Raw genomic sequence first — 22,287 nt, 5'->3', positions numbered from 1 at the left:
GGCCCTCGGCCCCCCCCTGCCCCAGCCTGCACCTCGCCCCTGGGGCCGGGGTCAGCCAGCTCGGGGGCGGCAGGGCAGAGGAGAAGCTTGCGGGAACGGTGTGCGCCCTCCAGCCCTCTCCCGGCACCTCTCCAGAGGCTGCAGCAGCGTGGCTGAACAGACCCCCACCCTGGCCTCGACCATCCTGCCTGTCCCTCCTGCCTGTCCGCACATGTCACAGGCAGCCCTGGCCACAGGGGGATCCCAGGCCCGGGGGGGCCCATCCCGCATGAGAGCCCCATCCTGCAGGAGAGCCCCATCCCGCAGGAGAGCCCCATCCCGCAAGGCTGGGGGGGGGTCTGCCCACAGTGGGGGGTCCCACTGCGAGTACACACTGCCAGCTCCTGCAGCCCCTTCCTGCAGTGCGGGTATGGGAGGCCGAGGGCTGGTGAGCAGCAGGAGAGGCAGATGGGGGGGGTGCTTTGTTTGAGGCTGCGCAGGGCCAGCTATAATGACAGCCAGGGTGCAGCAGACAGACCAGGCTGGCTGAAAGGTGGGCATGAGGGTGTGAGATGGACATGTCGGTACCCCAGAGCTTTCCCCCAAGAGATGAACCATGGTGAGAGCCCAGCAAATGCTTTATTGCCAAGGACAGCACTTCCCCCTGCCTTGGGCAGCAGTGATGGAGGCTGCCTCGCTGCATCCCACACCAGATTGGACCGTAGAGACAAGCAGCTCCTTGGTGCCAAGAGCCAGCCCTGGCACCAGCTGCCCAGCCTAGGGCCACAAGGGGATGGAGTGAGCTGGACAGCCCAGCCTGCAGGACAGGGACACTCCCCTAGCACTAATAGGCTGAGACCACCACCCTAAATACTGCCCATGTGGCTCCCACCAGGCCTGGTGGTCTGCAGATGCCGGGGAATGTTGCTGTCTCCCCAGCAAAGGCAGAGGGTACTCAGCAAGCAGGAACAGTCTGAGGTGGAGTGGGGTGGTGGTCCTGATGCCCAAATCTCCTGAGATGGCAGAAATGCTTCTCTGTTGCCCAAGCACCCTCGCAGCCCAGTCCCCTGCACACATCCCAGGGACATCCTGCTCACCCCCAGGCCATTTCCCCCATCACATGTACCTGCCCTGCTCAAGGTGCCCCTCTGCTCCGGCTCCCTCAGGCTGATGCTGCGTGGGATGGGGGGTCAGCCTGTCCCGTAGCACTGGTCTCCCTGTGCTTGCACCCAATGCAGCGTGCTCAGAGGAGACGTCCCAGGAGCCGAGTGCCAGGAGAACTGCCCCAGGCCACTGGCAGGGCGACGAAGCCCAGCCTGCTGTAGAAGCTCAGCTGCTGCCGGTCAGTGTCACTGACCTGGCAAAACACTCCCCGTGACCCTGGAAGGGAGTTAAGAGGTCAGGCCCCCAGCACCAGGAACCCAGCACTGGGTCTGGGGGCCAAGTGGCTGGGACCCCCTCCACAAGGGGGTCAGCCTCTCCACTGCCCTTTGGCACTGGGTGCCTGCGTGATGCCCCAAGACACAGGTCATTGTCCCCTGGTGCAAGGGGAGGGCACAGCGCCTGGGAGCTGGGGCCAGACTGCATCAGAGAGCCGATGGGGAGCCCTGGCGAGGGCTGCCCCAGCCCTGTGCTGAGGGGTGGGGTGCAGACAGGGAGTAGTTGGGACGGGGTTGTGCGGGATCAAGGGGACCTCAGTCCCCCCCAGCACAGGGAGGTCATGCTCACCGTTGGCCCTGAGTGCGCTCAGCAGGCAGATAGCCAGGCTGCAGCTGACCCCCACGTCCAGCACGCGGGGGGCCATGCCTAGCTGCACCAGGGAGGGGAAGCGCTGCAGCACAGGCAGGGGCACAGCTGGTGGCTCTGCATTGAAGAAGAGCAATGCTTCCTCCAGGGTATCCTGCAGGAGAGAAGCACAAGTGAGGGAACCCTCTCTACCCCCTGGCCTCATACCCACTCCCCTCTGCCCCAGCTGTCCCCTCACCTGTCCCAGAGCTGAGGCACCCATGCCCAGGTCTCGGGGGTACTTGTGCCGTATGGCTGGCAGCCAGCTGCTGTCTCGCTGTTGCAGGAAGCCTTCAGCGCAGAGCGTGCCGGCTGCATAGCCGCATGGACCAGCCTCATCCTCCAGCACAAATGTGTACTCGGGGCTCAGGCTCAGGAAGCTGCCCAGCAGCCTGCCAGCCAGAGCAGGAGCACTGCTGGAGCCCAGCCTGCCCCAGGGGGAGCTCAGACCAGCCAGCCTCCTCCGTCCTGCCCCATCGGGACAGCAGCCCTGTGCCCACCCAACCATCCCTTTGAGAACCCCCTCAGCAGAAGCCCTCTGCCAAGGGGAGCCACCGCAGCCCCCGTGCAGCCAGGCTGGACAGCGGGTCCATCCCCACGGCAGCTGTCAGGACCCAGCTGGCCATTACAGCAGGGACTGCCCTCCCTGCAGGGCGAGGCCAGCCATGCAAGAGCTGGTCCCCACAGGGATGCGAGAGAGGCCACTGCCTCACACTATGGCCCTGCATCACCAGGCACACGGGCAGGCTCAGCACATGCCTGGTGAGAGGGAGCCCCAGGGGGCCACATCTCACCTGTCACCGAGGAGATCAGGGTGGGCTGCGAGGATCTCCGCAACTTTGGGGTCACAGTCCAGACTCTCCCGGCACATTCGGTAAAGCTCACCCTGGAAGAGCCAAATCCACTTCAGCCCTGGTGCTGCCTGCCCTGCCCCCCTGCTGCCCCACAGCCGCCTGCCATCCCTGCCATCCCTGCCGTAGTCCCGGCCAGAGCACGGTGTACCGGCGGCTGCCCAAACTGGCCACAGAAAGGGACCATGACCAGGGCTGCAGCCTCTGGCACACCCTATCCAGGAGAAGGTATGAAGGTATGTCCCTCAGCCATCCAAGGGCACTGACATCTGCAGCAAGTGATGCACCATGCACCACCTTCTGCTGGCCTCTGCGGCTCATTATCACAGCGCAGAAACACTAACTACAAAATGAGAAACTGGCATTCCAGGCAGGCATTCCAGCACCGTGGCTGCCGGAGAAATGCTGCTCGCCCCGGGATGGAGCATGCTCAGAGCAACTGGAGCGGCAGCAAAACCAACACTGAAAGTCAAGTCTGCACAGAGTATGTGCAAAGTGGGACAGCTCAGAATTTCCCATCTTGGTCAGATTGAGTTTGCTGCTGCTCACAGGATCAGCGAAAAGAACATCCTGGTAACCGTACTGCATCTCAAAGGCAAGGCTGCCCCAGTCACCGACTGGCAAGGGAAGGCAGCACGCTCCTGAGTGCTGTTCCCAGAATGGCCTGAAGCGCTTAGCTGGATTTTTCTCTCAAAGTTTCACAGGACACAGATATTCAACTTGTTAAAGTTTAGCCTGATCAGATGAAATCTGACAACAGGCAATCGAAAAGAAGCTCTTGCAATGAGAATTGCTGGCAGCTGCAGTCTGATATCATAACCTGCTCTCACATGCCTGCAACTCCTCCTCTGTCATTTACAAGCGCTGCAGCTGTGCGCTGCCCGGTACTGCGCTTAGCAGCCATGTGCAGTTGTGTCCGCCATGGCTGGACCTGCAGCATTAGCATGTCCTTTAGCTGGGGGAGGCAGCAGGCTGCGGGAGCAGGGCATGCTCAGCAGGCTGTGGTACATGTGGAACCCAGGACCCTGCTGGATTTGGCAGCAGTTCAACCTGTGCATCCACCCACCCCAAAATTTTCCCTTTCCCTTCCCATCCTGTCAAACTGCTGGGATGTCAAACAGAGCTGAAGGCCTGGCAGCAAGCAGGTCACGGCTGACAGGCTGCTGCCTCTCCAGTGGGGAATTGTCCTGTAAACTGGATGAGTGAAGAAGGAGCTGATCTGGAGATGAACCTCCACAGGCTCAGGCGGTGCCCCGAGCTGCAGACTGGTGAAAACTGCAAGAGGTCACCATCCAGATTTGTCCTGTTCTGGATCTTTCCTGGCACCTGCTCATAGCCAGCACTGGAAATCAGCACAGGGGGTGCCCTAGAGATCGCCCTCACAACCTGGTGACCCTCAGCCTGTGCCAGTTTACCTGTGGCTGTGCCTGCTGCTCACTTCTGAGCCAGGTTGCCCTCTCCTGCTCTGCCCGGGCATTCATTGCAGGGAGGTGGGTGATGGTCCCTGCTGGGGCTGCTGGCCACAGTACCCGCTCTCCAGCCCAGGGGGCTGGCACCCTGCTGGACACAGCTCTGGGTGACCTGCCCCAGGCCAGCCTGCTCTGAGCTGGCTGGACCCAGGAGGTCCCTTCCCACCTGCACTGCCCTGCACTGCAAGCTCAGCCCTTGGGGCAGCAGCAGACCAGCACGTATCTTGTTATGGCATGTATGGCGTGGGCCGTGCAAAGGTGAGCTCTGGCCTGAGTGGTGTGTGATACCCCTTTGGGCCGTGACTCCCACCTTGTCCAAGGGTAGCAGTGGGCGCAGGAGGTACGGCTGGCTGGCTGGGAAGAGTGGAGGCGGGTGGTAGAAGAGGTCACAGCTGTTTCCCACCGGTAGCAGTGCCTGGAAGAGAGACAGTCCACCAGGGAGAAGGTTGTCCTGGCTCCAGACCTTGCCCTGGAGGCAGCAGGAGAGTCCCTCTGAGGCACCCCAAACCCTAGGAGCCACAGCCAAAGCACAGAGGCTCGGGGCAGCTCTGCCTTCCCAAGCTTGCAGCAATCCAATGGCAGGGCCAAGAGCAGCTGGGATCCTGGCTTCCCAGCAGCTCCTTCAGCCCCCCCAGATATGGGTACACTCACCTGCAGCTCTCCAAAGAGGCCCCCACGACGCACCCAGGGCTCAGCGTCCCCCCCCAGCAGGATCGGGGCAGCGATGCTCTGGCACCCTGGAGGCAGCAGGAGACAGACACATGCAAAGTGAACAAAAACCTGCTGAGCCAAGGGGAGATCAGCCTCCATCACACAGCAACTTCATGACCCACACTGGTCATGGATCCAAGGATTTGCCCCCGCAGCTGGGCAGCTGGGGCACGGGACCTCGCCTGGGCTCAGGCAGCCAGCTCCATGCATTGGGGTAGCAGCATGCCCTCTGCAACAGGGCTTGGAGCGGGGGAATGGGGAAAGGAATGGTCTTGCCTCCACGAAGGGTGTAAGTTAAAGGCACAGCTCCTGGCTACAGCTGGGCAGCTGCAGCCTGGCACAGAGAGCGGCATGCTGCTTTGCTGCCCAGCCAGCCAGCTCTGCCATGCCCGTGGGAACTTGCTCTGCATGTGGCTGCTTCCCTGCAGAAGTGGTTCAAGGCACACAGCCCTGTCCCACACTGAGCCTGGAGACTCCCTCAGGCTGTCATCTGGTAATACTTTGTTTGTAAGAGGTCACAAGGCCCCCAGAGCAACCAGGGAACCCTAAACCAGAGGAACAGGGGCTTCCAAAGCAGTGCACGGGCACGCAAAATACAACCTCACCTCTGTCACTCAGGACATTACCTCTCCCGGTTGCCTACGGATCCCTCTTACCAGAAAAGCTAAGGGGTCCTTGGATTAAAAGAGCTGAGGAACCATGTCATAAGAACAGACACTCCTTCTAGACTGTGAGCGATGGTGAAGAGCTGCTCTGATGACTGCCCTGTTCCCAGCAGCAGTGCCCGATCCTGCCTCGGTATATCAAGGCACTCAGGGGTGCCAGCCTTCCCATGGCCATTCCCGCTCCGCTCGGCAGGTACAACATAGGAAAGGGCAGCCCAATAGTGAGTGCTAGGTTCTGCTGCAGGGCTGGAGGTCATGGAGGGCAGCAGCCAGGACCCCCTGCCGAGGTGGGTGCACCAGGGCAGCACCAGTACTTACAGCCAAAGCAGCTTCCCCAGGTGCCCTTGGGGTCAGACTCGCAGAGGAGATGGCCATCTGCAAAGGAGGCAAGGTGGTCAGCATGGGACATGGGTCAGCAGTGAGGAGGGTGTCAAGGGGAGGTGCACTCCCGGGAGGCACCCTGGCACCAGCTCAACACGGGGACCCAGACCGTGGGAGGGGGTTCCAGGCACCTTCACATCTTTAGGGGGTAGAAACAGTGGATCACCACAGAACAAGCTTCAGGTGCCCTGGGTGTGCCACAGCGCCTAGGGGCCCCTGTGCTTCAACATGGCTGGATTTGGCCAGGGTCCAAATACACACTAAGAGTCCAGGGGGCTGGCTCAGGGCTGGCATCAACCACATACCCAGCCACAGAACGAAGGCACTGGTAGCCAGCAGCATGTTGCGGATGTCCCAGAGGTAGGGGTGGAGGTCATAAAGCAGCGCCTGTCCAGCGCTACTGACAAAGCGGCTGTGCAGGTGGCATGTCTGAGCGCAGAGCTGCTGGAAGGACTGGGCTCGGTTACGCCACTGCGTGCCCTGTGGACAGACCGGGTGTCAGCGCAACCATGACAGGCACCGTCCCACAGCAGCACCTGGACCAGCCTTACCCCGCAGGCATCGGGTGCCGTGGACGGGACCCCCACACTGAAGCTGTTTGCCCGGAGCCACCGAAAGTGCTCCAGGAGTTGCTGCGCCAGTAGCCCATGATGGTAGGGCAGGTAGAAGAGCTCCACCAGCATCCGCACCTCCTCCAGAGTCAGCGGTGCTGTGGGGCTGGACCTGGCCTCCTCTGGGGTCAACGGTGCCATGGGGATGGACCTGGTCTCCTTGGGGGTCAGCGGTGTCGTAGGGATGGACCTGGCCTCCTCTGGGGTGAGTGGTGCCACGGGGCTGGATCTGACCTCCTTGAGGGTCAGTGGTGTCATAGGGATGGACCTGGTCTCCCCTGGGGTCAGCAGTACCATGGGGCCAGACCCAGCCTCCTCTGGGGTCAGTGGTGCTGTGGGGCTGGACCTGGCCTCCTTGGGGGTCAGCGGTGCCATGGGGCTGGACCTGGCCTCCTTGGGGGTCAGTGGTACCATGGGCCCAGACCCAGCCTCCTCTGGGGTCACTGGTGCTGTGGTGCTGGACCTGGCCTCCTTGGGGGTCAGCGGTACCATGGGCCCAGACCCAGCCTCCTCTGGGGTCACTGGTGCTGTGGTGCTGGACCTGGCCTCCTTGGGGGTCAGCGGTACCATGGGCCCAGACCCAGCCTCCTCTGGGGTCAGTGGTGCTGTGGTGCTGGACCTGGCCTCCTTGGGGGTCAGCGGTACCATGGGGCCAGATCCAGCCTCCTCTGGGGTCAGCAGTACCATGGGGCCAGCCCCAGCCCCCTCTGGGGCCAGTGGTGCTGTAGGGCTGGACCTGGCCTCCTTGGGGGTCAGCAGTGCCATGGGGATGGACCTGGCTTCCTCTGCAGCTGGCGGTGCTGTGGGGCTGGACCTGGCCTCCTTGGGGGTCAGCGGTACCATGGGGCCAGATTCAGCCTCCTCTGGGGTCAACAGTACCATGGGGCCAGACCCAGCCCCCTCTGGGGTCAGTGGTGCTGTAGGGCTGGAGCTGGCCTCCTTGGGGGTGAGCGGTGCCATGGGGATGGATCCAGCCTCCTCTGGGGTCAATGGGGCCATGGGGCCAGGGCTGGCGCGAGCCCCATCAATGAGGAGTGCTTGAGAGCCAGGGCTGGTGCAAGCCCCAGGCCCTGGCCATGTCTGGGGCGTGTCAGCCCTGCTGGCCGTAGGCTGGATACTGCTGTGGGGCTCAGGGGGGCTGCCACCCCCTGTCCTGGCATCACTGGTGGGTATGAGAAGGTTCTGGCTGGTGTTAGCCCCATTGCTGCAGCACATGGTGGGGCCTGGGCTGTGGAGGGTCTTGGTAGCCACCGGGGTTCCTGTGCACTGGACACTGCCGGCCATGCTGGGCAGAGCAGAGGAGGGCTCACAGCTCGCTCTGCTCCCTGTGGCGAGCTGGTCCCCATCCCCTGTGGGGCTTTGCCAACTGCTAGCGAAGGTCCTGCTCCCAGTGCCATTCTCAGGCTCTGAGGTCACCTTCCTCCTTCTCTGCCCTGGTGCCATGCTGCAGGGCTGTTCCCCACTGGGAACAGTGTCATGGGGCTGGGGGTCAGGTGTGGCTCCCAGTCCTCCCGCTGTGCCAGACTGCAGCCTTACTCCTCCCTTGAGTCTGATGCTGGGGTGTCCTGGGCTCCTTCCTCCTGGCAGAAAGGAGCAAAGGTGCAGCCCCTCTGGCACCTGCATGGAAACTGCTGCCTGTGGGGCAGGATAGCCCAGGGAGTGGCTGTGCCAGGAGGCTCCATCTCTGAGCAGGCAGGGAGCAGAGAGCTGCCAGGACCATGGCCTTTGGATCGCTCTGCACTCTGGAGTTCATGCTTCTGTGGCTGGTGAGGCCAGAGCCTTTGCAGAGGCAAACACTGCCAAACACCAAGCTTGCACCTGGCTGAACCCCCTCTTCAGAGCCGTATCATGGCCCAGGCTCCCACACTGCCCATTGACGAGACCCCACTGGGGATGTGGCTGGGGTAGGAGCACCCACGGGGTAGCACAGCACAATGGACACCCACGCCTGCCCACCATGGCACACGCAGACTCTGCTGCCACACCAGCCAGAGCACTCCACCTAAACGGGCAGGGCATGCGGCTCCCTCATGCCACTGAACTCCCAGCAGAGCTGGTCCAGTGCTCCAGAGGGGGTAAGGGATGCTCATGGGGTGAGTTCATCACCTACCTGGCTCCAACGCCTGCCGGTTTATCTCCACCACCCAGTCATGCAGTGCCAGCTCCAAGGCCTCCTGGGGGCTGTAGCTCCCTTCCTGCGGGCCTTGGCTGTCCCCCAGGGCTGCCGCAGCCTCCGTCCCTGAGGAACTGGAGCTCATCAGCCTGGACAGCCCCACTTTTTGCTTGATGGAGCTATCCCATGCCATACTGAGGGTGGGCAGCTCCCTGCCCCCACCAAGGAGATGTCCCCGGGATGGATCCCACCCCTGGGACGTTGGGTAGTGCCCAGCCAGGTGAGACACCTCTCCCAGGCTGCCATGCAGGAAAGCAGCAGGGCCATGGCAGCCCGGCAGCAAGGGGCAGCCCTGCCCTGGGTGCATGGGCTCGTGGCCGGCACTGAGGCCCCACGCATGGAGCTGCTGGGGTACTAGGTCCGGGTACCTGTGTGATCAGAGCGGGCACAGCTCCCCAGCTCACTCCGAAACCAGCTGCCCAGTGTGTGCATGGGGATGAAGTTGGCCTGGAGCTCGCAGTTGGGGTTAAGGAGCAGTCCGTGGAGCCTGGGCATGAGGCCGGGGGCACGTCCCGTGTATGGGCCCAGGAAGACACGCCTGCAGTCATAGTCGTTGGCGTACAAGTTGTCCCAGATGACAGGTCGGCGATGCAGAACACCCTCCACCTCCTTCAGCAGCGAGGCCGAGAGTTCCTGTGACACCACCTTTGGGCCTGGAGCATCACGGCATGGATGTGTGGACAGGCAGCACAGCCCATCATGCACATGCACAGCAGGGACACATGCACATCTGGGTGCCAAGCACAGAGACGAAGGGGCAAGTGACCCCATCCCACCCGCCCCAGCCAGGAGAGCAGACCCACAGCCAAGCCCTGGCTGGCCCAGCCGGGGCTTTGCACCGGGTGCTGAGGGGTGCCGGGATGGGGCCACTTGCTGGCACCACTCCTGGGACCGAGCCCGCAGCTGCAGCGCTGGCAGACACTGGCTCCGGCTGAGAAGCCTCAAAGGGCCACACGCTCACCTGTCCAGATGACGCCAATCCCTGGGAGCAGCTCCTGGCCGATGGTCAGCAAGTAGCAGGACTGGCTGGGGCTGGGAGAGCACAGAGAGCTGCAGTACTCTGGGAAGAGAGCACAGAGCATCCCCTGAGGGGCAGAAAGACAAGGCGAGGAGAGGCTGCCTGGGATCATTGGATAGGGGCTGCGGAGATAGGCGGTGCAGGGAATACAGCAAGCACAGCTGCTGACACCAGTCTGCAGCCTGGTCCCATCCTAGTCCTGAGTTCTCCGGGGCTCCCGCAGGGGCATTGGGGGGCTGGGGGGAGCTGCAAAGGCTGTCAGGGCAGCCAGCTTCCAGCAGACACAGGTGCTGGGTGCAGCCAGCCAAAGGGCACCCTGGTCTGCTGTGGGGTGCCACGGCTGACCAAGCACCATGCTCCCCGGGGCAGGGTGGCTGGGGCCGCACAGCTGCAGGCAGTACCTGTAGGACAGAAGAGGAAGATGGAGGGCTGGCCCAGCTCCTGGTACACCTCATTGGCCACAGAGGCCTGAGCCTGTGCCAGGGAAGGGAAGACGTCTCTGTCAGCTTGGCACATGCAGGGGTCGATGTCATCAAAGAGCAGCGCAAAGGAGTGGCACCCCAGGGCGGCCACCTGCAGGCACGGACACTGGCTGCTAGGACTCCTGGGCAGCAGAGAGAAAGGAGGCAGCGAGCCCCAGACGAGCCCCTGCCACCCGCGCCCTGCAAGGACAGCAGAGCTCCGGGGCACACGGGCAGGCAGAGCGGCCCTTGCCGTGTCCCCCACGCCAGTCCAGTCGATGCCGCACACCAGGCTCAGCCCCTCTGCAGGCGTGTGCCAGCCCCACGGCCACGGCCCACCTCACCCCAAGCCCCAGGCACAGCCGTGTTCGCTGGCAGCTGGGAGCCCTTCCAAACCGGAGCCCGCCCTGCGGTGGGCCAGGGCCCGCTCCCACCGCGCTGCTGCCAGGCAGCCCCACTGGCCGCCCCCGCACCACCCTGCCACACCGGGAGCCCGCGCTGGGAGCGGGGCAGCCATGTCGGGGGCAGCCTCACCGCAGGCCCGGGCAGGGGGGTCCCAGCACCGGGGGTCCCAGGGGCGGCTCAAGAGGTGGCCGGCATGGTGCAGTGTGGGGCAGCTGCCCAACGGGGGGCTCAGCGCCAGCCTGCACCAGCCAGTGGTGCTGCCCGGCAAGCTCTGGGGCTTAGACAGTCCCTCTCCCGCTGGCAGTCAGGCACCCACAGAGCCCTTGGCTCCCTGTCACAACGACAGAGACAGCACATCTGCCACCGGGCACCCCCCAGAGCTGCTCCATGATGTGCGGCGGCGGGAGGGGCTTACAGCCCCACACCAGCCTTTGGGGTGGGCACAGGGCTCACACACCAGCACACACACCCCTCGCCTGGGAGCAGTGGGATGAAGGAACGGCCCACGGTACCTGCCTGAGTTTTTGCTGCAGCAGGAGCCGATCCCCGGCACTTGAAAACACCATGTCCTGGCCCGCAGAAATGGCAAAAACAAACTCCACACCCTGCTCTTGGGCAGCTTCGATGAGAGACTGCATGCAGGCTGGGGACAAGGCAGAGGGGATGCTGTGAGCGCTGGGAGGCAAGAGATGGAGGGAGCCGAGGGATGGAGGACGCAAGGGATGGAGGGAGAGGGAACCGCAGTGGCCCGAAAGGAAGGAGCTGAGGGTGTCAGGAGGCAGGAGAGAGCATCTGAAGGGGAGAAGCCCAGGGGAGACCATTTCCCATTCCTCGGGACACAGAGGACTTTCCACAAGGGCCTGCAGGCCCTGGTGTATTTGAGTATATTGCCAGAGGCCCACTTGGGGAGCTCCCTGTGCTGGGTGGGGTTCTAGGCAACTCTGTGTGATGGGCAGGGTCTGGGGGTCTTCTTGCACTTGGCAGGGCCAGCGGAGTCCCTGCAATGGTCAGGTTCCCGGCAGGAAGAGTGGTAACAGCCAGCCTGATCCTGGCTGAGATGCAGACCATGCTTCACCCTCGAGGACCCGGGACGCCTGCATCCCACCCATGCTGGGGCCCAGCAGAGCCACTACCTGCCTCATGCTCTGTGTAGGGCTCTCGCCAGAGCAGCCGGTGCTTCAGCTCATCCTTGGGCGCGTACATGTAGCAGTTCAGCCCCCAGTGTTTCAGCCTGCGCAGCAAGGACAAGGGGTCACCCAAGGCTCTTTGCAAAGAGGTACCTGGGCGTGTGCCAGCCCGCAACACCGAGAGCTTCCTGGTACATGGCACCCTCTCCGTCCCTGGAGCTGCACCATGTCCTGCAGGCTTCCAGCCTTCACTTGCACAGACCCCCCAGACTGCAGAGCTGCAGCTCTTCCCCTGCACGGGCAGCCCTGCCCTGCCTACTTTCAACGGCCACACAGAGACATAAATCTCACCCAGTGCTCCCAGTGCTGAGCCCAACCATTTGTGGTGTGTAGGGACCTCTAGAAAGACAGTGCATCTGGATGAGATAGACTCAGAGACCAGCAGGACGTTGCCTCCTGGGAGATGGGTTAGTACCCTTGCTGCAGAAAAAGCAGGTGGGAGGGACCAGCTTAGCCCAAACAGCCTGCTTTAACCACCTGACAAAGTCCTGTGGTGATGAAAAGCTCAATGTCCTGAGCAAGGAAAGGAGGGTCGAGTGGCCAGCAGGCTCCAGGGGAGGAAGGAGGATCCCTGGGGGAAACTGAGAACAAAACAGCCAAGGAGATGGAGGAGCAGCTTTGCAACGATGCTTTCAGGGCTTGCAGTGAGACCGGTGGAAGCATGGCTGGGGTGGGTTTCTTTTCCCTTTCTCTTCAGCAGTGCTTCTAATTGTGTAATCAAGAACCAAACTTGCTTGTAGCCCAAACACACAAGCTGTAAGTTTGCCTGTTGTGATGAGTGACTCCAGATGAAGCAGGTGTGTATGAGATAGATGGCCGTCTGCACGAGAGGGGTCTCTGTGGAGCAGGACCAATGGAGACACCCTGGAGAGCTGGCACCTCACCACTCCTTCAAGCTGAGTGTCCAGGAGTAGGATTCGCCTGCCAGGCACACCCTAGCCTGGGGTACGCAGACTGGGATACCTCTCTGGCACACCCAGGGAGCCCTCACCGCTGCAGACCCCCTTGCATCGTCCCCTTGTAAAGCCCATGTCCTGCCTTCAGGCTGGCCTGACCCCACCAACGGTCCCTATACAGCCACTGCACCATTCCCGGATCATGCCTTGATCACTCAAAAAGTCAACACCTCCAAAGCCATTGCTCTACAACAGTTTTTGCAGCTACCACGTCTCACTGGGGCTCTTCCGCACTCTTGCATTTTTCCATCTCCTCTGCAAGGAGACACCAGCACGGGACACAGCGCTGCGGCCCCAGCCTGGCTCTGGGTATGGAGGCTGCAGCCTCGCAAGCCCTGGGCTGTCCCTTGCCTGCCCTGCTCTCCCTTCCCTCACAGTACAGCCAGACGTACCCTGCACCACCTGCCCAACTCTTGCACCCCCAAACCCGAGCACGCCGTTACCTAACAGGGTGATGCTAACATTGACCCACAGACACTAAAAGCCCTGCCGGAGGAACTCCTTGGGACTGCAAGGCTTTTTGGCAAGCCCTACAGGTGGAGAGCCCCTGAGTGCTGAAAAACAGGGAGTGCTGAAGCAGAGCTGGGCAAGCGTGACCCCATGGCAGGATGCTGTGCCTGTGTGGTGTGCAGGTGGCAAAGGCCGAGGAAGTGGAGAATAAAGGAGTAAATACAGCACTCAGAGTGATCTGAAATGGCTGTTAAATCGGGCTTCAGCAAGCGGCATACTTCTTAATACAGCCAAGCATAAAGTCGTGTCTAGGTAAAAGAATACAGAATACGATGCCTGAAGCAACAACTTAGTGATGAACAATTAGTTGAATATGAGTGTGCTCTGCAATGCCACTGGTAACTCAGTATAGGAGGGAGCCTCAGATGAATCACTGCGGAGTCAGGCAGGGCTGCAGACATTTGGTGACCTCTGCGCTGGCTGCAGATGCTGTCAGAGTGGTGGCCATGGTGTGGGAAGGATGCTGATAAACTAGAGTCTGTCGAGGAGCCACACACAGACACAGGTGGAAAGCCTCCAATAAACAGTCTTGGAGCCCAGTCTGCTCATCTCCCCAAGGCAAAGCACCAGCCTGCCAGTGCTCCAGAGGAGAGAAAAGCCTCAAGCGGCAGTCAGGGACACAGCAAGGTCCAGGCATGGCTCACAGGGACACACATTCGGGCATGATGAGGGAAGAAAGGTCTTCAGCTCTACCGGTGCTGTTGGAGCTGAAGGGAAGCAGGTCTGAGAGGGATCAGGGCCAGCCTGCTTCAGGTCAGGCTGAACCGTCATATGTCCCTTTCTGGCCTCAAAAACCACAAATTCCTTCCAGAATCTCCCCAACAGTCCAAGACTCACTGGAAATTATCAGGACGGGGCAGACACCTCCCTAGGCAGCTCTTCTGGCACTCCTGTATGAAAGCCATCTGATATATTCATTTATTTTTATTTATCCTCCTTAGTAGATGATAATTTCCATTTTCCCACGACAAACAGGCTGGGAAGCACTTCTTGTACCACATGATACAAGTGCCTCATCCTGTTTTTTTCCAGAGAGGAAAACCAGTGATGAACATAGCACTCACATGTGCAAACATGTGAACGTACATCCCTGTCCAGTACCAGACGAGGCCATCGTTCCTAATATTCTTATTCCTAACATACTTTGAAACATCATATCTTGTTTTCCTTCTTGCATGTTTTCCCAAAATTTTCTGGGTTACATTTTTCCGCATCTGCATCTCTGATCCCTGCACTGTGGTCCTTACCTGCACTTGTGACTGCCCACACTGTCACTCTCACAGTGTGACTGACACATTTCCCACACAGTACGCGGCTGCCAGTGCCACCACCAGCACCGTCACCAGCGCACAGCCCTGGCCCACTGCCCAGCCATCACCGGTGTACTGCCCATGCTGTCACCAGCACACCCTCCACACCACCCCCAGCGTGCTGCCTGTGCCACCACCAGGGCAGTACCCGCACTGGTCAGTGTGCCGCCCAGGCTGGTGGCTGTGACCATCGTGCTGCCCATGCCCGTAGGGCCCCATTGCGTTGGTGCTGGGTCCTCCCAGCACAGCTTATCCCACTGCTGGCACAGGTGCCAGCTGCCAGAAGCACGCTTCTCTCCTGCACAGGTCACTCCCATCCCAGGGTGATTCTCACAACCAGCCAACAGCAGATCTTGCCCACATCCTTCTGTCACAGGGACACAAGGTGACCCACAGAAATAAATGGGGACTCACAGGGACACAAGGGCTGCCTCCACACCACGCAGGGATGGCAGCCTTGGGATAAAGTGGTCACCTGTGCCCGCGGTGGCTTGATGTGAGTTTGCTGTGTTTCCACAATGATAAGCTCAGCTCCGGTGAGGCCAGGCCAGCTGGGAGCACACACTTGGTGCCCTCGCTGGCAGCACAGGTCAGTGGGCAAGGTGGCCCCAGGCAGGGCCAGCTGGCCACTTGCTGCTGGCAGCAGCGAGCACACAACATGCTGTCCTGTGGCACCACACCCAGAGAGGCTGGTGCCATGGCAAAGCTCAGGCATACATGGTTCAAGGCTGAGGCAATGGGCACCCATCCTGCCGGGTCAGCACCTGAGGTAGGCTTCCAGCCAACCAAACACCGCCATGCTCTCTCCCACGTGGATCTGACTTCCCATTTCCAGCTGCAGCCCCACCGCCTGCTCCCCGACACCCCATCCTGCCCATGCCACACTGCAGTCAGGGCAGAGCACCTTTTCTGGTTCCTCCAGAGGCAGCATTTTCATGCTCACATAGCCCCCACGCTTCTTTCCAAACTCTTCCTGGCTGCCATCACCCCGCTTGTGGCGAGGGCAGCAGGGTCCGACCCTGTCTCACTGCCAGCTCTACGGTGTCAGCATGCAGGGGCTGGTGCCCACCCAGCGCCCGGCGGGCCCCATCCCCAGACCTCATTCCCTTGGGGTGCCCAGCCCTGGCTTGGCCCCCCAGCCAAGCACATCTGGCTGCAGCTGGGCTGTGGTAGAGTTCCAGCACCATCTGCCGGCACAGGGCAGCACATCCCGCATCTGTCCCTCCATTCTGCAGCCGGGGTGCGGGGTAGTCCCTCCCCAGACTGAATCCGGGGTGCAAGAGTGCTGGGACAGAGCGGGGGCACCGCAGGAGCAGCCTGGGAGAAGCATAAGCCCCCTTCCCTGTCATCGCCCTGGTATCCCAAAGGCAGGCCAGCCCCAGGAGCCTCCCTCCAGCATGGGAAAATTCAGGGTACTCGCCATTGAAAGAGAAGTTTCCTCTGTTCCATAGACCATGGTCTCCCATAGAAACCTGTAAAAGAGGAAAGAAAAAAAAAAATCCAAAATGCAGTTGTCAGTCACTAACTTAAAACAGTCTCTCTCTGTACTATCCCTAAGTGGCTGCTCTTAAACCCAGAGATCCACCAGTTGTTCACCTCTGGGTACTTCACACATCTATTATCCCGCTGTGACCTTACTGGGCACCAGTATGCAAGCAAGTGGGTATCACGTCTGTGCCTCCATCCTTCCCAGAAAGAGGCAGCTGGGAAGAATTGCACAAGGTAGCACTTAACCTGGGAGGAGGAATTTGCATGGTAAAAGCCTAGAGGAGACGGCTGAGGGCTGGCCAGGTTATAAGGCACTCTAGTATGATTTTGGAGTGCACTGAAGCACAGAGCTATTGTACATCCATTCTAGAGTTTTCTGCCTGGGGATTTTCTTCTTTCCAGAGACCAGCTCTACATCTCTCTGCACCTCTCTGGGTCTGCATAGTGTCAGGCTGTGTCAAGCAGAGCATCATCGCTCCTGTATGGGCTATAAAAGCTGCTCTCTGTGCCTTTAACCACTGCACAACTCAAACTGCACCAAAGTTGCACTGACACAGCTCTGCCCTGCACCTTGCAAACTCATACCTGCATTGCAGCAGGGCAGGACTTTGAGGCAGCATCCCTGTCCCATGGCAAGCTGTTCAGATCAGGAACATACAACCAACCACAACTGCTGGGACCGTGACTCCACGAGACGTTTCACAGACACCCTGTCCGTCCCCTACTGGAAAACACCATCCCCACAAGGTTGCAAAGGAAACATCCAGAGAGGGGAAGCATGCCAGCTAGCAGCCTTAGCAGTTGTCTGCTAATAAAGACACTCATCAATGAGCACCAAGGCTGGCCACAAGGACATTGCCCTCCCAGAAAGTTCACATCAACAAAACCAAATACAGGAAATACAGATCTGAAGTCAGCAGATTCCCAAGTGTTTCTTAACATTTCCGCTTCTGCCACTTGCCACTTGCAGGCTTTAGGTAGCTGCTGGGCACCAGCAGTCTGACAGAAGCTTGAGGCCACAGCACCGCAGCAGCTGACGGTCTGCCCTGTGCACTGCAGATATTCAGGGAAGCAAATACATTCACTGAGCTGGGTGGTGCAGAAGGGCAGATGGCAATGACTCTCTGAGTCTGGGAGAATGGACCAGCTCTCAGCATCTGGCACGAGGCCAGCATTGCCCAGAAAAGCGCCTGCATCTCCCCAAAGCACCTGAGTGCACTGGAGCTCCTCCGCCAGGGAGGGGGGTTTGACACCCTGCTCCCGTTGCAGTGCCGACCCTGCAGCTCTCCACACTGACCTTGGACAATGCTGTGGGTAGTTTGTGCCACAGCACACGCTGAACATTAGCCTCTTTGCAGATAGATCTTCTGCCTGCTCAAACATCTACACGGTTATTCCATCTACTTAGAAAATACATATATTCACCTTACTAGCCATCCCCCACAGTGCATGGGGCCAAATTTGTAGCCAGTCAAGGACCCCAGCAGACATTTCACCCAAAGAAGATAATTTCATGATAAACAAATTTTCCATTTCCCAATCCATAGGAACTCCTGTTCAGCTCACAGTGAGGTCCCAGGAGCCCCTGTACAGCACCCACCTGCCAGTGCCTCACTCACGCTTTGCTGCAAACTGACAGTGCCTTGCAAGCGTGACACTACCCCCCTACACATGCCCTGCCAGCGGCAGCTCTGTTGAAAATGCCATCCTAGTGTATTCTGCACAGTAAAGTGGCTTAGACTGCACCAGCAACATCTGTTTGTACCTGTGCCTGCACCTCCAAAGGAGCGATGTTGGTGCTTTGCCTTTTTGAAGGCAGGTGAGCACTGGTGAGTGATGCTGTCCGTTTGCACCTCAGCTCTCCTGTGGCCCATATCACTGCATCAGTAGCCCGTCAACACCATTACTTGCCAGACTCTAGACCATCTAAGATGACCCTCAGCTATTTCTTCACAACCATTAGTGAAGTCCTGATGAACACATTGGGAAGCAAAGTCCATAGGCCCCAGCGGTTCCAAAGCCCCTCTCCTGCCCTGGGTGCAGGTCACCCAGAGGTGTCAGTCCATCCATGCTTTCTGGCTGCTGCTAGCAATGTCAGGAGGGAGCAGGGGGCTCTGTGCAGGACCCACCGCTCCCAGGCTGCTGTGGCCCTGCCACAGATGTACCCTGCCCAGCAGCCTGCCCACTGCGGCACCCGCCTGTGTTCCCTGCCAGGGCCTGAGTTACCAGGGTGAGGGGTGCCTTTCCTTCCTCACTCTGCAAGGACCTCCTCCTCCTCCTGGAGCAGCTCTGCTGGCAGCATCTGTGTCCTCTTTCCCAGGTCAGCCTTTCTGTATCGATGATTCTCATCTGACTCACATTTCTTTTTACTATTAACTTCTCCATCCCTGTGCTTTCCACTTATTTAGTGTTTATTCGCATTGTGCTTTTGCTTCCTCCCAGGCAAGGCAGTGGGCTTCGGCAGGGTACTGTGCTGCCAGGAATAGTGGAAACGTTTTTGCATAGTAGGTGCCAGGCCTGGCCCAGCTCCAGAGGTGCCCTGCTGCAGAAACAGGGCTGGGGCAGAGGAGCGGAAGGACAGGGCTGAGCCACACGGAGCTACCGTGAGAGACCAGGCGCTTCCCAGCCAGGGCCAGCTCTGAGCACATCCCAGGCAGCATGGCACTGTGGGCAGGCAAGCAGGAGGGGCACACGGTGGGATGCTGCCCGCATGCCCAGCGAAGTGAGAAAAGCGCTGCAGAGCGCTGGAGGCAGAGCAGCTGGTACCCACGCCCTACTGCGGGGTGCTGGGGTGGTTGCAGGGTGCAGCAGTCCTCTGGGGACGATGGGGAGGGTCAGTGGGGGGTGCTGGCCCCCTACCCCTGGGTAGAGATAGGGTGCTGTGCAGGGGCCCGGCTCCCTGCCTCCCCAATACCCGGGGTCCCGGGCAGCCCTTCCCAGACCCTGCTTGCTATGGGTGGACCGGCCGAGCCCCTGCAATGCCCGGGCAGGGCACCGGCTCCTGCCCCAGCCGCGGCCCCGGAGGGACCTACCTTCCACCACGCCGCAGAGGAAGCGCGGCCGCCCCGCCATACCCGCGCAGGAGCGGCCCTGCCGGTGCTGGGACGGGCGGAGGGGTGCGCGGGGGGTGCGCGGAGCCGTGGAGGGATGCGCGGGGGAGGGACGGAGGGATGCAAGGAGAGACGGAGGGATGCGCGGAGGGATGGAGGGTTGCGCGGAGGATTGCGCGGAGAGATGCAGGGATGCAAGGGGGAACAGAGGGATGTGCGGAGGGACGGAGACGCGCGGAGGGATGGAGAGGTGCGCGGAGGGACGGCTCCACCGCCTGCCCTCCCCCGCAGAGATGCGCCTGCCGCAGCGCAGGGGGCGGCCCCGGCGGGTGGGGCCGCGGCGGGGCCAGGGCGCGGGGCGGGGGGGCCCCCGGGCAGCCTCCGGGCATGCACGCCCGGTGGTGGGCCGGCCGCTTCAGCCCTCCCCGGAGACGGCCCCGAGAGGGGATGCCCGAGCCCTTCTGCTGCAGCCGGGCCACGGCCCGGGGCCGCCCACAGCAGCCCCTCGGCGGCCCCACCGGGCCGGAGCCCCCGCCCCGCAGCCCGGTGGCGCCCCGCCCGCCCGGCGTCCCGGGCGCTGCTGGCGCTGCAGCCGCCGCCATCACTGGCACCGGGACCTCCGCACCGCGTCCCCGGCATCCCCGGCTGCGGGTGGTGTCCCCGTTAGGCTGGGGCAGCCATTCCTCCCAGCGTTGCAGCTTCCTGGGACCCGACAGCACCAGGCCCCGGAGCTGGTCCCGGCGGCCGGGCCCCCACATGTTCCCTGCCGAGACCCACGTGCCAGGCCCCGGTGTGATGCCCCACTGCCTCATCAGGTCCAAGAGATTGGGACTGTTTCATGTGCCTCCACGCAGCTCACCTCCGTGCATGTGTCAGGCAGCTCTTTGCCTTTTGTCACACTGCTCTGAGCTGTTGACACATGTGTGACTCGTGACCCTCCCCATCCCACAGGTTCTGGTTTGCAGAAGTGCCGCCACGTCATTAGTTCCCTGTCCTGCAGCTGCACAGTCACCGGTACCTGCCTACATGTAGGACCATGTGTTCGGCGGCACTGAATTGTTCTGCTCTTTTTCTGACCACTTTTCCTGTTTAGCTCCTCCCGTGGCGAGGCTCTCCCAAGCGCCCTCACAGCAGCTGTGACCCCCTGCAGCCCTTTCACCTGTGTCACAGATGGGGGCTTGCCCAGGAGAAGTGGGCATCGGAGGCCTAGAAAACCAAGATCTGCAGCATCTCCTTCTTCCCTTTGCAGGTTAATATAGTGCTTGGGCCATCAAAGTTGCAAGGAGCCCAAGAGCAACCGCTCAGCGGTAACCTGGCAGGGAAGAGGCCATCAGAGTGCGCTGTGGGCTAGCGAGGTCTGTGCAGAGCTCGGCTGCATGGCGTAGAGCAAGGAGAGCTGGGAGTACTTAAAGCCTCAGCCCTGTAACAGGGCTCTCATAACCAGACTCATACACAGCAATAAAACCAGACTCATAAAAACCCCCCACCTAACAGACACACACAGTGATAAAAACCGTGCGCTGAGTGCAGGACAGACAATGATGCTGGGTGAAAGTCAGCTTGGCACTGCAGGGTTGGCTTATTCACATGCAGTGAGCAGCGGCGGTGGCTCGCTGGACACAGGCCACGCTTGGGCTTGCTCTTTGCCTCACAGCCTGCACCAGCCCCTGCCAAGCTGCACTGCTGGAGAATGCCGAGTACAAGCCCGGCCCTGGGGAAGGCCGTTGGGGCAGCCGGTAGCTGCCGGCCATGGCAGGGGCAGCGCAGGGAGCAGCCCAGTGCCCTGGCATGGCCGCGGTGCCTGGGGACACAGCATGGTTAGAGGTGGAGAGACGCAGATGACATGACTCTGTCCTTGACAGTCAGAGAAGGCAGGCAGGGCTGTGCGCACACGGGTGTTGCTGTGTTCTCCCCCTCTCTGTTGTCTCTGGGAGCACCTGGCTATTTGTTCCATGTTTCTCTTGAAGCTTCTTTTACTTTCTCAGCTTTGAAGCTGAGCTAAGTGCCCCTGATTCTTCACTTCCTTTTTTTTCCTCCTACCAAAGACAGGTACCACGTCACTCCTTTTTCCTGTTCTCTGAAACCTCATCTGTCCTCTGTCAGTTCTCAGTATCACTATCTTCAGTCCGACCCACCTGATCATGTTTTCCCATACGTCATGTGACACACACCTAGTGGTCACTCATGTCAGGGGTGCTAACCATGCCATTGCAGCCACCTCCCTGCGCAGGCTGAGGGGAAGCAGCGGCTGAGCCCTGAGCCCTGCAGCACTCTGCCATCCCTCCCAGCCCCAGCAGGACAGCAGGCCACCTAGGCGGCTCAGCACCCTCCTAATGACGCCCCGCTTTGTCAAGGTTTCCTTGCGACCCTTCCTCTTTCTTGCTAGTTACAATTTGTCTCATACTTTGGCTTCCCTGGGTTTTTTTGTTACTTTTTTCTGTTCCTCCTTTTTTTTCCACCTAGTTTCTACCTTCATGCCCTCCCTTCTGGAGTGTCAGGCTGTTACCTGAACTACGAGCCCCCTGTCCCCTGGTGCTGGGATGGTTCCCGCTGTGCTCTGTCACTTCGTTAATGCCCTGCCAGATTTTCTGAATGCGTTATGTCGGACTTAAGCTCCAGCTCCCTGAATTCCTTAACTTCTCCCTGAAGTGCACCCTGAAGGCTCCCCGCTCCCACACCCCGAGTGCTTCTTTCATCCAGAGTAAGAGCTGAGCGAGCCCCCAGGGCCAAAGCCCTGGTGGCCCCAGCCAAGGTGAGCAGCTGTGGCCTGGTGCAGGCAGCCCCCGGGGACGCCTGGCTGTGGGCGGCATGCACGGGGCTCCCTCAGGGAGGGGACCTGGACAGCCGTGACCCCACGGCAAGCTGGCCTGCCTCCTGGGGCTGGGGCCAGCCCGTGCTGGGGTACACCCTGCATCACCTTCCTCTTCTGCATCTGCTCCTTCTGGAGAGGCTGAGGTGGCGCAAGGGCAGTGGGTGCCCACCCATGGGGCACCACGCGGGCTCCAGTCACCGGCCGTGCCCCCAGCGCTGGCTCCTCACCCAGCAGCCACTGTTGCAAGTGTGAAGCGGGGAAAGGCCCCGTGCTGGGGAAGGGGTTGCGGAGGCGTGGGGGGGGGGCACAGCTGTGGGGGCGTGGGGCACAGCCACAGGGAACCGCCAGAGACCCCGGGGGTCCCTCGGCAGACCCTGGGAGGTGCCACACACCGGGTGCCCGGGGCGGTGGTAGCGCAGCGGGGCAGTGTGCGGCACCACGTGTACGCGGTCAGTGCATGGTAGC

The 22,287-nt window shown here is 60.9% G+C and overlaps 1 protein-coding gene across 16 annotated transcripts; it reads right to left on the bottom strand.

The window, feature by feature from the left end:
- Positions 1 to 599: 599 nt before the first annotated feature.
- On the bottom strand, positions 600 to 21,853 carry LOC102050212 (protein O-GlcNAcase-like). 16 transcript variants are annotated; one of them, XR_008730260.1, is made up of 18 exons: positions 18,993 to 21,849; positions 11,988 to 15,944; positions 11,647 to 11,740; positions 11,022 to 11,152; positions 10,045 to 10,247; positions 9,587 to 9,685; positions 8,994 to 9,278; positions 8,563 to 8,691; positions 6,393 to 8,032; positions 6,147 to 6,321; positions 5,779 to 5,835; positions 4,736 to 4,821; positions 4,395 to 4,499; positions 2,559 to 2,650; positions 1,964 to 2,156; positions 1,708 to 1,879; positions 1,106 to 1,359; positions 600 to 992 (listed from the first exon to the last, which is right to left on the bottom strand). XR_008730260.1 is itself a non-coding variant. In XM_055699354.1 (18 exons), exons 2-18 carry the CDS (start codon positions 12,050 to 12,052, stop codon positions 1,223 to 1,225), a joined length of 3,429 nt encoding a protein of 1,142 aa, XP_055555329.1. In that variant the 5' UTR covers positions 12,053 to 15,944; positions 18,993 to 21,849; the 3' UTR covers positions 600 to 1,222. The 16 variants fall into 16 exon arrangements, 13 of the variants coding, with proteins under 13 accessions (XP_055555329.1, XP_055555266.1, XP_055555271.1 ...); XM_055699354.1 differs by having other exon boundaries at positions 600 to 1,359; positions 6,393 to 6,837; positions 7,072 to 8,032; XM_055699291.1 differs by having other exon boundaries at positions 600 to 1,359; positions 6,393 to 8,029; positions 18,993 to 21,850.
- Positions 21,854 to 22,287: the final 434 nt, after the last annotated feature.

Source organism: Falco cherrug, chromosome 1 (genome assembly GCF_023634085.1).
Source record: "Falco cherrug isolate bFalChe1 chromosome 1, bFalChe1.pri, whole genome shotgun sequence".
Lineage (NCBI taxonomy): Eukaryota > Metazoa > Chordata > Aves > Falconiformes > Falconidae > Falco > Falco cherrug.
Note: the sequence above shows the minus strand (reverse complement) of the source record. Positions and strands in the feature narration are given on the sequence as shown.